This window comes from Sinocyclocheilus grahami, unplaced genomic scaffold (genome assembly GCF_001515645.1).
Source record: "Sinocyclocheilus grahami isolate Dianchi unplaced genomic scaffold, SAMN03320097.WGS_v1.1 scaffold257.1, whole genome shotgun sequence".
Lineage (NCBI taxonomy): Eukaryota > Metazoa > Chordata > Actinopteri > Cypriniformes > Cyprinidae > Sinocyclocheilus > Sinocyclocheilus grahami.
In genome coordinates this window covers 1,802,427-1,818,745 of record NW_015505436.1, presented here as the reverse complement: position 1 = coordinate 1,818,745, position 16,319 = coordinate 1,802,427, and the positions used below count along the sequence as shown (strand labels likewise).

Sequence of the window (16,319 nt, the reverse complement as noted above, 5' to 3'; positions counted from 1 at the left end):
TAGTCTGTTCATATGTGGTATCTAAGGTGTTCTAAATGGTTATGAGTGTTGCTAAGGTATTCTTAGTGTTTTAGTCTGTTGCTATGTGATTGCAGAGGTATTCTGAGTAATGTAACATGTGGTTAAGTGGTTGCTAAGGTGTTATGAGTTTTTTAGAATGTTGTTTTTTGGTTGACAAGGTGTTTTAAATGGTTTGAGTGTTGTTGTGTGCTCACTAAGGTGTTCTGGGTGTTTTAGTGTGTTCATATGTGGTATCTAAGTGTTCTAAATGGCTTAGAGTGTTGCTGTGTGGTTGCTAAGATATTATTCTGAATGGTTTAAGGCAGTGGTTCTCAAACTTTTTACAGCGGCGTACCCCCTGGGGCATTTAACATTCTTCTGCGTACCCCCGCTCTTCCACTTAGACTGCAGTCACACCTTTTCTATTAAAGGACAATTTGCCCCCTTAAATTGATTTAAAGGTGCATTTTAACCTTTATAGATGCAAATATTTTCTATCCTTATTAATTGTCATGTTTTCTGTCATATTCTTAAAATTCCATTAAGTGTATTATTAATATGACAAATAAAGCAATAAATGATGGCAAATCGAAGTGACACTTGTAGATTTAAAAATAAAACCGCCAATAGGTGGCGGCAAGTCGCTGTCTTAATGAGCCAGGCGTCGTGTCATTCATTCATTCATTCATTCATTCTTTCAGTAAAGAAGCAAAATTCTGTAGTTATGAATGGGTTATTAATCACGGGGTCTCCAAATCGTTCAAAGCCGCAGATTTGTTCACTAATGAAACACCGCTGTATGTCGCTTGGAGACGCACACCAGATGATATTTCGTTGGAACTATTATTTCGTTGCAAAATAGAACAAACATGACAATATTATGTTTAAAATGTCGGCTACATTTAAAATGTAAAATGTTCACTTAATATTACCTTTTTTTGCTAAACTGATGTAATAATTAATGGCACATTTGCCATCGTTTGGATATTCAGGGAAATTTGCATTCTTGCTCGCATCTTAAATATGAACACAATAACACGCACAGTGTGTCTGTATCAAAGAGAGTTTCAATAGATCTCAGTCCGTGTCAATATTTGCTCTTCATGCTATTAAGTGAAGACCTACTTTAAAGATACATTGAACAGCAGCGCGATTTGCTAAAGCAGCATATTCAGCGGGCATATCCTATCACATGCACGCTGCTTGTGTGGATGCAGTCAGTTTTGACCGCAAAAGATGCTGTAAGCTGATTGGATATCATGTATTTGACCGTTTACTTACGGCACTCCCATTCCTGTTTTTACATTAGAAGCGGCATTTTGCTTGCCAGAAATACGTTCGGTTTTAATGTTACTTTTAAGTTGGGGTAGAATTAAATGAATGCCAAAACTCAGAATTTTGTTTGCGTACCCCCCTCTGTCATCTCACGTACCCCAGTTTGAGAACCACTGGTTTAAGGTGTTTCTGTGTTGTTGCTGAGATGTCCTATGATATGTGGTTGCTATGGTGTTCTGAGTGTTTAGGTGTCTTGCTATGTGGTTATTAATGTGTTTTGAATGTTTATGTGTGTTGCCATGTGGTTGCTGAGCTGTTTTGAGTGTTTAGGTATGTTGCCATGTGGTTATTAAGGTATTTTAAGTGTTTAGGTGTGTTGCCATGAGGTTGCTGAGGTTTTTCGAGTGTTTAGGTATGTTGCCTTGTTATTGCTGAGGTGTTTTGAGTGTTTAGGTATGTTGCCATGTGATTATTAAGGTGTTTTGAGTGTTTAGGTATGTTGCCATTTGGTTGTTAAGGTATTTTGAGTGTTTAGGTGTGTTGCCATGTGATTATTAAGGTGTTTTGATTGTTTAGGTATGTTGCCATTTGGTTGTTAAGGTATTTTGAGTGTTTAGGTGTGTTGCCATGTGGTTGCTAAGGTATTTCGATTGTTTAGGTGTGTTGCCATGTGGTTGCTAAGGTGTTTAGCGTGTTTTAGAGTATTATGTGTGTTTTTAATAGTTAGTGTTGCTAAGGTGGTTGCTAGTTGGTTGCATTCTATTAGTATAGGAGTTCTTCCTTCAGTCTAAGTTTATGGGAATTTTTGGCTGTTTTACTGTTCACCAGACAAAATAGTACATCTGATGGATTAGAAAAGTAACAGCATGAATCTCTCCTCCACATTATTTGCGGTTTCAGTCATGTACTTTCTTTATGGCACACTCAAGTATATAATGCACAGCTTACCTGAATTATGTCTACCTCTTGAGTTTTGTTTTGTCAAACAGCTTGCAAACCTTATTTGCATAAGAACTCCTATGTTTATATGTGTTGCCATGTGGTTGCTGAGCTGTTTTGAGTGTTTAGGTATGTTGCCATGTGGTTATTAAGGTATTTTAAGTGTTTAGGTGTGTTGCCATGTGATTATTAAGGTGTTTTGAGTGTTTAGGTGTGTTGCCATGTGATTATTAAGGTGTTTTGAGTGTTTAGGTGTGTTGCCATGTGATTATTAAGGTGTTTTGAGTGTTTAGGTATGTTGCCATTTGGTTGTTAAGGTATTTTGAGTGTTTAGGTGTGTTGCCATGTGATTATTAAGGTGTTTTGATTGTTTAGGTATGTTGCCATTTGGTTGTTAAGGTATTTTGAGTGTTTAGGTGTGTTGCCATGTGGTTGCTAAGGTATTTCGATTGTTTAGGTGTGTTGCCATGTGGTTGCTAAGGTGTTTAGCGTGTTTTAGAGTATTATGTGTGTTTTTAATAGTTAGTGTTGCTAAGGTGGTTGCTAGTTGGTTGCATTCTATTAGTATAGGAGTTCTTCCTTCAGTCTAAGTTTATGGGAATTTTTGGCTGTTTTACTGTTCACCAGACAAAATAGTACATCTGATGGATTAGAAAAGTAACAGCATGAATCTCTCCTCCACATTATTTGCGGTTTCAGTCATGTACTTTCTTTATGGCACACTCAAGTATATAATGCACAGCTTACCTGAATTATGTCTACCTCTTGAGTTTTGTTTTGTCAAACAGCTTGCAAACCTTATTTGCATAAGAACTCCTACTTCCGATGGCTCGTTCAGGGATGTTGTTTTTCATTTCTATAGTTCCAAGCTGTCATCTAGTGTTTCGTAAGTACTTCCAGCTCTTACATAAGATGCGTCAGCCCGGTTTGATTCATGTGGATGGATGGTCCCTCTGCAATGACACTGAGATTGGTTTTGATAACAGGGCCAGTGGAGCACGAGAAACAAAATGGACAATCACTGGCAAACCTAATGGAGTCTTGTACTTTATCACCTTCATAAAACACTCTGTTTCTCCTGTTCCCCACACGCACCCGCACAATCCGCCTGGCTGTTATGCAAGGTTAGCGTAGGGTTATCGGCAATCGTTATGAATTGGCTCGTATTTCTTTGCATCCTGATTGGATGCCTCTGGTGCAACATGAGATTTGTCTCTTTTCTTGTAACTACGGCAGGTACAAGATACAGTATGTAGTACTGTACAATCGTCAATACTAGAAATATTTCCACAGCCTCGGCTAATAACATGTCTTGCAAAGGTTTTTTTTTCTGAAAACATATTATCATGTGTCATAATATAAATATAATGGGCTGCAGTTATTGTAATGCGTGTGTTTGTTATTAACGTCTGCAAGCTTAAGCAATCACTAATTGCATGTTTAATCACCTCAGTGTAGTTTACTACAGTACAGTAATATGAAACTTTTTTTTACAGTCATGAATGGAGATGTGCTTTTTTTCTTGCAATAGGAGATGTGCTTCTTTTTTTCTTGCAATAGGTCACTTTAGCTGTCTATGATAATTGTGATGGCGCCGACGATGATGGCTGCCTCCGTGGCATGCTCCGCAGTTGTTTTTATGTTTTTGTTAGTTTGTCCTGTCTTTAGTTATATCCCTGCAATCAGTTTCACCAGAGACGAATTGCTGGACATTCAGCAGTACACACCCCCCGATATTTCACCAGTTTTCGATTATTCTGATGTTTTGCTGGACATTGTAGTCGGGGGAGCTGCGGCGCTGATCAAGCGCTTCAGGACGCGCAGACGGGGGAAGTGAGCCGGCGCGCTCGTGAAGCTCAGGCAGCGCGAATTCAGGATGCCGTTGCCTAGCATCCATCTAACGGACGAACTCCTTCTGCTCTCCCGGACAAATAAGGATTTTTCAAACTCTGCTGCTCTGTGTTTCACGGAAACCTGGCTGAAAGACGCCATTCCAGACAGCGCGTTGAGTCTCCCGGGCTTTCAGCTGTTCAGAGCGGATCGCGACGCAGAATCAACGGGAATATCACACGGCGGCGGGACATGCTTTTAAATCAATGAGAGGTGGTGTACAGATGTAACTGTGTTAAAGAAGATGTGCTGTTCAGATCTAGAAGTGCTCTTCATTAACTGTAAGCCTTTGTACTCGCCGCGGGAGGTTTGCTCGTTCATTCTCGTCAGTGTTTACATTCCTCCGCAAGCGCACGTGAGCTCCGCTTTACAGAAACTCGCTGATCAGATCACAGACAACAACACCCAGACTCTGTTTTAACCATTCTTGAGGACTTTAATAAAGCCAATCTCTCCCGTGAACTGCCAAAATACAGACAGCACATCACATGTCCCACCAGAGACAGTAATATATTGGATCACCGTTACACCACAATAAAGAATGCATATCACTCTGTCCCACGGGCAGCTTTAGGACTCTCTGATTACTGTTTGGTTCATCTTATACCGACCCACAGTAAATACACACTGAAAAAGGATATCAGAGTGGCAAAGAGGAATTATTCTGAAAAAATAAGGATTCAATTCTCTTCCAGTGACTCAGCATCAGTGTGGAAAAGTCTGAAAGAGATCACCAACTACAAGACACCATCCCCCAGCACTGTGGAGAATCAACAGAATTTTTTTTATTATCTGTGTTTTTTGTTCTGTCGCTGTCATGCTGTTACACTGTGGAAGCTTCTGTCACGAAAACAAATTCCTCGTATGTGTAAACATACCTGGCAATAAAGCTAATTCTGATTCTGATTTTGTTTCTTGTAGCAGTATACCGTGATATTACCTTTTTTTGTTTTCTTGGTTTGTTTGTTTTAGTTTTTTGTTGAACTTGCTTTTTGTTTAATTTAGTTTCTACTTTGTTTTTATTTTGCTTGGTCTTTAGAAAACAAAAAAGCTGAAAAATTTGTGTTTTTTTTTTTTACTTGTATACTGTCAGTGCAAAATATTAAATGTTTTCTTTCCCCACACAAAGCTTCATCCACTTTCTATTTCGTCCTGTTTCCCTGTGGTCCTGATTTTTACTGAACATCTGCTATCATCTCTCTGCAAGTTTTTTTTTATATTACTGCTGCAAAGGCCTATTACAGTGTTCTTATGCTCAGAATGAGAGTTCAGAGTTCACGTTTGCTGGCAAGCTTCCAAAACTCTTTGTGCAGAACGAATAGAAAAGCAGCCTTGTGAAATCTGCCTGCTTAGTCAAGAGCATTACTAATTAGCGTTGCAAAAAGGTGGAAAATTTCCAGTAAATTTCAGAAATATTCCAGGGCTTTTTGGAAAGTTTCCGGATATTTTCCACCCCTTTGCAACCCTATTACTAATTCCTCTTATACTGAGTGCTTATATATAATGAGTTAGTGTAATTAACAATTGAGTTTGACAGAATGTGTGAAATGCATTTATTTTTTACCATTGAGGTGATTTCAGGATTAAATATAAACCAATGCTGAAGGAAACTAAACGTTGTTTCTTGTACCTTGTCAACTTGTCAACTTGCCTTTTGCATTAGTTTTTATTTTATTTTATTTATATATTTATTTTTATTTATTTGTTTATTTTTGCTGTCATTGCATCAACAAAGAAACAAAACAATAAATTTCATCACCAAACAAAATATAAACATTTTCTTTTCATGTTGTTTTTGTTTTGTTTTGTTTTGTTTTCATTTGTTTTTTTGTGTGTTAATAGATTATAATTCCTCCCCAAATATTTAATCTTAACTTGTTATTTTACCAGGGATAAAGTAGTTAACTAAAACCTTAATAAAAATGTTACTTAAAATAAAATAAATGTTTACTGAAATAAAATAAAATAAATATATATATATATATTTTTTTTTACTCTTTTTTCAACTATTTGCCAAGATGGCATTTCTACTTTTACTTGAAGTACTAAAGTAACAAAAACTAAATAAATTAAAACTAATACATAAAATAATAAAAGCTGTAAACTATTAAAATGACAAAAACACTCAACAAAATTACTAAAAATAAAATCTAATTCAAAATATTGCTAAAAACCATAAAAGTATACTGAAATAGCATTCTACTTGACCCATGCTATCTTATATCTTGTTTTTCAGTAAATCAGTAAATTTAAAATACCATCACTCAGGACTGTGGTCTTCTCTTTTACATTTCAAATGAGCCATTTTGTTTCATTCTCCTTTTTGTGAATAAAACAAATGAGGTCTGATTCACAAGGTGATCTAAGAAGAACGCTGTCACAGGAACAGCGATGAACTGCAGTAACTAGTTCTTACTTTTTTTCTGCATTGCAGCTTGCATGGAAGATACCACGAGCTGGCTCCACATTTGGTTCCAATGGACTACACCAACGACCCTGATGTTAAAATCCCTTTAGCCCTCATAGTCAACATGCCGGAACTGAAGGTAATGCTAACTATTCACTATAGAACTCCCCTTCCAGTTTGCACACAACAGCATAAGTGGGGGCAGAAATATTCCCGTTCTCTTGTTTAAGCAACATGATGCTTGTGCATTGACCCTCACTGCACATTTAGTTTATATCAGATATAATAGACACTAGTTTTTATAGGGCAAAATTGGTTTTTAATGGCTACGCTGGCTGGGCTGTTTATATGACAAAGTACAAGCGGTGGGAGCGAGCGATATAACACCACTATGCTTGTGAAAGTTAACGCTCCATGAGATGATGCCATTTCAGCAAATTATGTTAGCGCTTTAGATATTCTATGGTTGTAAAGACGCATACATTTAATCGAACTACAGCGCCAAGAGATCGTTTATAGGATTAGCCAATAAGAGCATTAGCATTATGCTAGTATTAAAGTAATAATGATGTTACTTAGTAGAGGTAACACTTTATTAGTGCCATTCCTGAACTGATTATTTTAAAACTCTTTCAGATTATCTCCTTTCAAATACGAACTTGTACTTTTTTAAAAACTCTGTAAAGCCTATTGTATTATATTTGATATGCAAATATTGGAGGCTTCTAAATTATCCCTACGATCAAAACTTTGCTGAAAAACCTGTTTTTCAATCTACTACATGCTCTATGTCATCTGATTTATAGGTTATGCTTTTTAGCAAGTAGGGACTTTTAATATAATTGTAAACACATCCTTTAGGTTGTGGCTCACGTATCTTTTCACGGTGAAAGAAAACTTTTATAATGCTAGCAAAGATGAACACAAACTGGACTGAAGCAATTTAGGTTTACTTTATTATCCATAATTTTTTAGAAATATATTCAAATGTGAGTATGAAATATAGTGGTCGACCGATATATCGGCCGATATTTGACATTTTTTAAATATCGGCATCGGCCGATACGTTTTTCTGTTTGGCCGATGCGTTCGAGGTGGAACTTTTATTTTGACGGCAGCGCCTGAGCACACAGTGCTCACATTCTCCCTCTTGTTCACTGTCGTCCTTAACAGTTCTGTCTAATAATCAGATAGAATGGTTAAACAAAGGAATTAAAATGTATACAAAAAATATTATAACGATTGCTTTTATATTATTAGTAATAGAAAGGCAAACATTATAATACTTTATTGTTTGCCAGCAGCATTCAGCAAATACGCATTTAAAAAATTTAAACGACTAATGAACATTTAGTTTCACAAACCTTGCAAACTTAGTCGGATCCAGTTGTGAGATCTTGTGAAGTGTGCATTTGTATCCTGCATGATGGCATGTTCTCTGCGTGACGGTCGGTCTGTGTGAATTGAATGCTGACAGGAGGAGAGTATAGCTTCACTGGAGACACGCGATCGACAAACTTTAAACTCGTGAGTTCAAATTATGCTGCGCTTTATGCATTTGCCAACTGCCATATTAATGTCATTTTCACTGTGTGCTGTATGTAAAATGAGTGTTACCTTAGCTTTATTTGAGAAAATATGATTCCCAATGCACACAAACTTCCCAGAATACTGAGTGCCCTGTTGGTTACAGTGTTTACTTCCTTTTTTTATTATATTTTTTATTAAATATTTATTTATTTGTGAAAAATACTTTGCCATAAAGTATACGTGTTTATTTAACACATTTATTTTTTAATCTATTTTCAAATTATTTTTACATTTCTTAAATATTAATTAAAATAAATATAATTATATCGGCTTTACATCGGCCACCCTGCTTTCCAAGATATCGGCATCGGCTGTCAAAAAAACAATATCGGTCGACCACTAATGAAATATGAAACACAGTGCTTTTTGAGGAATCTTTCAATCATCATTATATTCAATTGCATTATATTGTTCACCACAATAAAAACACAATAGAGCTTTGATCATAAAACTGTTTTTTATATCATCTTACTAAGACATATTATTGGGAGATAAAGAGTGACATCTGATATTTATGTCTATACTTTACTTATATATATATTTAAGTAATCTGCTATACTGTTAAAAAGATCCAATTGATTTACATTACAAGCTATTTGATTTAAATAAGCCATATGCACCTTTTTTCGAAATATTAAATCTAAAGGTTCAATCTAATAAAAAAAATTGTTAATTAGAGCTGAGGATTCATTATAACGATCATATCGCTGATCCAATCTAAACGTTCCTTAATAATTCAGACCCAACCCTCAAAATTGGCTGGATGTTACGGCTCCAGAATGAGCCCCATTATGTCCCCCTTGCTGGAGACATAATTTTACCGCCCTCTAAAGCCGTCAGATGCACGAAGGAGCTATAAACCCAACCCTAGGAGGTGGATGATACTGATGGAGACCACTCAAGCTGGGATTGATGGGACTATGACAGCTTCCAGTTTGCAAAGATCCTCTCAGCCTTCGTAAACATAAATCTCTGACCCTTCAGTTGGATAATTAGCCTTTTTGTGCAGAAGTAGAGTGATTTAACACATCAGAGCGTTAGAGGGCTGTTTTCTTGACATCTGCCAATACAAATGCCTCTGAGTTTTTTGACGTACACATTGATGGATGTTTTTTATGATATTGCCCGTAAGGCAGTCTAAATTTTCTTCAATTCGAATTGCAATCCAATTTCATGTTCATTTACATGTGCATTACATGTGTTCAGAAACTAGTGCAATAATGTCCATAATCACAGTTTTTGCCTTGCAGACATATCAATAAATAAATAAGATGTAATGTGTATCAGACAAGAGGTTTTAGCAAATATTCAGTCTTCTCCACTGACCAGTTTGGAATATAACACATGTAAATACTGCACTGCGCATATGTGCAAGGTATTTTGAAATGAAATTAAGAAAATAGTCAGATTCAAGCATTTACGTGCCAGATTATTTTTCTAATCTACACCTTCTAATCTGTTGTTGAACTTTCATTTGATAGCAGTGTTTACAAGAAGGCTATTCAGTATGATTTAGTCATCAATCCAGTTACTAACAGATTATTTGGATCTGAAATCATGCCTGAAGTTCCTTCAAGTTGAGCTGTGGTGCTTGCTATGGCTTATACTCCTCACTTGAGCAAACCCATAACCCGAAGTAACATATTATATCTCAAATCCTACATGTAAAGCTTGCTATTTTGACCTTGCAGATGGTAAAATGGCACAAAAATATCACCTGGGATGGTGTAGTTATAATTCTGCACAGGATGTTGAGTGTTTAAAGCAGAGCAGAGACATCAAGTTTGATCTTGCGAAATGCAGAGCACAAATTCTGAGTATGGGACACTATAGCCACACGTCATGTCACTGTCACTGTTAGTAAAATATTTCAAAGAATAGTGTGGTATTATGTGATTTTTATGGTTTCACCATTGCACCTTTAATTGTAGGTTTCCATAAGAATATCCAGATAAATTTTCCACAGTGTTGTTTCTGTTAACTGTTACTGTCATTTTCAGTCATTGAAATTAAGCTGAAATAAAATGTAATATAAATAGATGGAAAAAATGAAGTTGAAGTACTGAGAATACTAAAACTACAATCAACATCAAATCAAACAATCAAAAAAAAAAAGAATCACACAACAAATTAGCTAAAACGTAGACTGACACTGAAAATACATAAAAATCTTACTAAATACAAAGTTCTGTCATGAAACTCTACATGGCGCAGACCGATAGGTTCTAACTCAATCTGATATAATCACATCATTGCTCACACGGTGCAGCTGATTGGTTTCTTTTTGCATCAGCAGATTGCTGCTCAACATTCAAAAACTTGGCTAGTGCTTTGCTGTAGCAGTTGCAGCACACTTCAGAAACCCTCCACCTTCCCCAGCTCCACCTGTATAGATCTGCTACACAATCAAAAAAAAAAAAAGAATCACACAACAAATTAGCTAAAACGTAGACTGACACTGAAAATACATAAAAATCTTACTAAATACAAAGTTCTGTCATGAAACTCTACATGGCGCAGACTGATAGGTTCTAACTCAATCTGATATAATCACATCATTGCTCACACGGTGCAGCTGATTGGTTTCTTTTTGCATCAGCAGATTGCTGCTCAACATTCAAAAACTTGGCTAGTGCTTTGCTGTAGCAGTTGCAGCACACTTCAGAAACCCTCCACCTTCCCCAGCTCCACCTGTATAGATCTGCTACAGGGTAATTTCATGTATGTTATATATGGAGATTATTTCATGTATGTTATGTATGTTATTTTCTACATGCTCGCAGTAGTATGTCTGTGGATGTATTGGCAGTAGCAAGTCGGTACTTGCTCTGCTGCAACAGAATCGTAGCAGATCTATTCCAACAAGACCAAACACATTAACATTGCCATGTACATTACCATGCTAAACTCTCAAAGAGTTGTCATGACAGAAACACTATAATAGTAAATAGACAGATCATACTAAAAATACAATAATATTGCAGCCTCTCTAGTTCTTTTTATAGTGTTATCCCAATAAACCTAATAAAATATTCAATTTCGGTTTTCTAGGAGAATCCGTTCAGGAATCGGATTGTGGAATCATTCTCTGAAGACGGCCAGGGGAACCTCAGCTTCAACGACTTTGTGGACATGTTTTCAGTACTCAGTGAAATGGCTCCCAGAGAACTGAAAGCCATTTTTGCTTTTAAAATATACGGTAAAAGTCATTTTTTATTAACTCATGTACAGTCCACAAGGACAAAAATATTTTTTTACACTGTGATTGTCACAGTGCACAGTTTTAGAGGTTGTAATAAACATTTATATTGCAACTTTCATAAACGCTGCAGCAATTTTATAACATGATCACCTTTTGTAGTTAATTATTATCTTCTTGTTTTGTTCTTAGACTTCAATGTGGATAATTACATCTGCAAGGAGGACTTGGAAAAGACTCTAAACAAGTTAACGAAGGAGGAGCTAACACCAGAGGAGGTTAATCTGGTGTGTGAGAAGGCCATTGAGGAGGCCGACCTGGATGGAGACAACAAGCTCTCCTTTGCCGACTTTGAGAACATGATCTCCAGGGCGCCTGACTTTTTAAGGTAAGAACAATAGATGTAATAATGTGACTTATTTCCTCAGATGCATTCTATTCAGAGTTTTGCTTATTATAAATTGTAATTTAAAGTTAGGTCTTTGGTAGTTCAGTCTATTTTAGATGGTGGAGAATGCGGGCACAATTCTCATTATATAATTTAATTAATCACTAAGATAGATTGAATTAAATAGTCAAATCTAACAAAAAAATGGCAATTTAATTTCTATTAGTGTTCTGTAGTGTTAACTTAGCAACAGGCTAACATCAAACTCATCGAAATCTATTGAAATAAATTGCAAGTTGAGTTACTATTTGTATGATGTATAGATTTACTGCCTGTGTAGACTTTCCCAAAATCAGTTGCATATTAGCTTATTTTCTTGGATAGCATGCTGCCGTATGTACTTACGCTTATGTACTACTTACTAGTTTGTACTTCACAGAAATGATGCTCATCATTTTACTGGGAGTTCATGTGTTCATATCAGACATACTAAGTCCTTATCAGTGTAAAGGCAGTTATGCTAGTTGCTAAAGTTCTAGTTAGCTTTCTACTCTGGAGGCACGCTGCTATAATTTGGCTGCAGTGCGCTTAAATATGCTTTATAGTGCAAGAGTTCTTCTGCTTGGCTTTTACAGGCCTTTTTGGACTGCACAGCTGTGCCTCACTGACCACGTGATTGAGAGGGACAGGAAGGATTTGTACCATCATTTGGAGACCTGGATGCCAAAAAAATCTAGAATTGCTTTCAGCAGCTGTCATTCAAAGAGAGAATTACTTTCTTGAACACTCATAGAAAGTTAACGTAGAAGGGATTTATGCCCTTAGCATTCTGCTGACTGTACTTTTTTGTAACTTAAAGGTGAAGTGTCATTTCTGATTACAAATTACAATATATTTGTACAAATTACAAAATAAACAAAAAACAACACTGTTTGCATGACTCAACCATTTAAAACTTTAATGGGAACATGTACCCCTAAATCAGATCTCATATACACATTCATTATAGAGTTTAAGGATTAACAGTGCTACAAGAGACACTTTTAATTATGTTTCATTTTTTTATTAATCTGCAGTGCTTCTTTCTGAAAATAATTAGATTAAGTGCTGTTGCATAATCACTGAGTGGCCAATTCACTAAACACATTTTTGCACATGGTATTTCAACACAAATACCTGTGTCTTATTTATTAAACACTCACAGTCCAGCTTAATCAGGTGCTAAATGCTGTAAACTCGGCATTCCATTAAAAAGTTTGGGAGTAATGGCTGTTAAAAATGGCTGTTTTACATCACATGAATAAATTACATTTTAAAACACATTACAATAGAAAACTAAAATAGAAAAATTACAAAAGTACATATTTTACTATATTTTTGATCAAATTAATGTAGCCTCGGTGACCAAAACTTAATTCATTGAGACTTCATTCAAAAACATTTTTAAAAACTTTACAACCTTTAAACTGGTAGTAAAATATAATTTTTCAGATAAATACACTTTTTCGCCATTTTTGTGCCATTACCTGATTATGCACGTTTCTTTATCGAATCAGTTTTGGGAGGAAAAAAAACATAGAAAACATATAGAAACCAATAGGAACAATTCAGTCTTTGTAAATTGCTTCTTCACTGTTTTAAACATTCGTTCAAATGACAGTAAAGGGTGACATATGGTAAAAAACTCCTTTTAAGAGAATGACACAGCACTTTCCCCAAGTGTCGTGTGCACAGGTGGTTAATGTCTACTGTTGAAGATCTATGACAAAGGCTTGGAGCTCAATTCTTTCTGCTATTTGATCTGGTGGAATTCCAAATTCATTTTAGAATCAATTGTATTACCAAAATGCCATCAGAAGCCATCTGCTCTTCATCCTGGTTCTTCTCGAATATTTTTTTAAATCACATTGTGAACATTAATGATACGTTACCAGTGAGACAGCAGAAATCGACTTGAGTGGTTAAGACTAATGCCATCGCTTTAGGGACATGAAACGGCGTAATTCGATTTTGACTGGTCCTTATGTTTTTATGTTTAATCTAATATGCTCTTTCTGTCTGTCATCTTTCTGTACTGCAGCACCTTCCATATACGAATCTAAATTGGCTTCAGTGGAAGACACAAATGCTGATGTTCCTTGAACAGATAAGTCCATATCGGAGGATAAATGTCTACTGTTGTTTTCCTTTGATTTTTGGAAATACACTTGACAGGATTACTGACTGACATGGCTGTTTCATTACCAATGAAAAGTTTGGATCAAAAATCCCTTGTGTTTTCGGAGAAAGGAAATGGAAAGTTGAGGCCTTTTGTGGGTTTGAACCACACACCTCGTCCTGGAGTAAAACTAATGTGGATTGTAAACCACTTTTATGGGCTTCTACCAATGTCCGTGGCACATTGGACACAAATTGAACTCACTCTCCCACTTCTAAGACTCTTATTTGGGATCAAATAAATCATGGGACAGTTTTCATTTAGGAAGGGACAAACAAACTGGACAAGAGAGTGAGAGAGAGAGGGCTACAAGCACATTATTGGCATCAGCGCCACCGAGACAGAGTTTTCTACAGCTATGCAATCTTTCTCCATAAAATGCATGAATTAGATTACGGTCCCCAACTTTTCCCTTTCCCTAATGTCCCGACAGCTTTGCCATTTCACAATCTAATTGCTTATAGAACTGGAGCATGACGACAATCATATCTAAATGTTCTCCAGTTGAATGAAGGGCTCTGTCATCATATATTCTCTAATTGTCTTCTCTGTCATTCGCTCTCCATGTATTTGTTCCGCCCACAGATCCCTCTATCCTTTCTGTCCTAACTTGAGGTGTTAGTGTCAAACTGTCTCTTACCTTTTTTCAGTATTTGATGTGATAGAGGGCATTTGACTTAACTTTTAATAAAGGTTTTCTGTTGATTGTTGACTGAGTGCATCTATTGATATTTTGGGGTTAATGCTTGATTTTGTGACAAAATGTATTATTTAAAGGGATAGTTCACACAAAAATTAAAAGTCCATCATCCTTTACTCACTCTCATGTTGTTCCAAACCTGTATTTTTCTTCCGTAGAACGAAAATTACGAAGAATGTTCACGTCGCTCTTTTCCAAAAAGTATAAAAATCACCACAAACAGTAGTCTATGTGACTTGTGCGCTACAATGCCTTTTTTTTTTTTTTGAGGGACAGATTATAATTTATGACACTGACAATTTTGACCTCTGCTGTAGGGATAGTTCACCCAATAGTGAAAATTCTGTCATTAATTACTCACCCTCATGTCGTTCCAAACCCATAAGACATTTCGTTCATCTTCAAAACACAAATGAAGATATTTTTGATGAAATCCGAGAGCTTTCTGACCCTGCATAGACAGCAATGCAACTGACATGTTCAAGACCCGGAAAGTGAGTAAGGACATTGTTTAAATAGTCCATGTGACAAAAAAAAAATTCTCAAACACTGACACGGAAGAGAAGAAATTGTTGAATAAAGTCCTTATATTAGTTTTCTTTATGCACAAAAAAGTATTCTCATAGCTTCATAACATTACGGTTGAACCACTGATGTCACATGGAAAATGTCCTTACAACCTCTACAATTTATCTCATAATTTCAAATTTGTTGTCATTGATTTTATCTCATATCGGCTTGTCATAATTTTGACTTCGTCATCATTGACTTTTTATCTCAATTTCAAATTTGTCATCACTGACTTGTCATCTTGATTGTCTTGACTTAGTTTGTCATAATTATCTCATAATTGTTTGTCATAATTTAACCTTTTTGTCATTATGACTTTTTCTCATAATTTCAACTTTGTCGTCATTGATCTGTTGTCTTTATCTCATAATTAAGACTTATTTTGTCATAATTATGAATATATGAATCGTTTTTTTTCATGAAATTGAAAACATTTCATAATATACAGGTGCATCTCAATAAATTAGAATGTTGAGGAAAATTTAATTTATTTCAGTAATTCAACTCAAATTGTAAAACTCGTGTATTAAATAAATTCAGTGCACACAGACTGAAGTAGTTTAAGTCTTTTAATTGTGATGATTTTGGCTCACATTTAACAAAAACCCACCAATTCACTATCTCAACCAATTAGAATATGGTGACATGCCAATCAGCTAATCAACTCAAAACACCTGCAAAGGTTTCCTGAGCCTTCAAAATGGTCTCTCAGTTTGGTTCACTAGGCTACACAATCATGGGGAAGACTGCTGATCTGACAGTTGTCCAGAAGACAATCATTGACACCCTTCACAAGGAGGGTAAGCCACAAACATTCATTGCCAAAGAAGCTGGCTGTTCACAGAGTGCTGTATCCAAGCATGTTAACAGAAAGTTGAGTGGAAGGAAAAAGTGTGGAAGAAAAAGATGCACAACCAACCGAGAGAACCGCAGCCTTATGAGGATTGTCAAGCAAAATCGATTCAAGAATCTGAGTGAACTTCACAAGGAATGGACTGAGGCTGGGGTCAAGGCATCAAGAGCCACCACACACAGACGTGTCAAGGAATTTGGCTACAGTTGTCGTATTCCTCTTGTTAAGCCACTCCTGAACCACAAACAACGTCAGAGGCGTCTTACCTGGGCTAAGGAGAAGAACAACTG

General features: G+C 36.1%; 1 protein-coding gene across 1 annotated transcript; it reads left to right on the top strand.

Annotated features, from left to right (window-relative positions):
• The first annotated feature begins 3,126 nt into the window (after window positions 1-3,126).
• LOC107598895 (calcium and integrin-binding family member 2-like) lies at window positions 3,127-12,471 on the top strand. The gene is made up of 5 exons (XM_016290335.1): window positions 3,127-3,338; window positions 6,539-6,650; window positions 11,153-11,300; window positions 11,493-11,688; window positions 12,324-12,471. Exons 1-5 carry the CDS (start codon window positions 3,127-3,129, stop codon window positions 12,469-12,471), a joined length of 816 nt encoding a protein of 271 aa, XP_016145821.1.
• The last annotated feature ends 3,848 nt before the right edge of the window (window positions 12,472-16,319 follow it).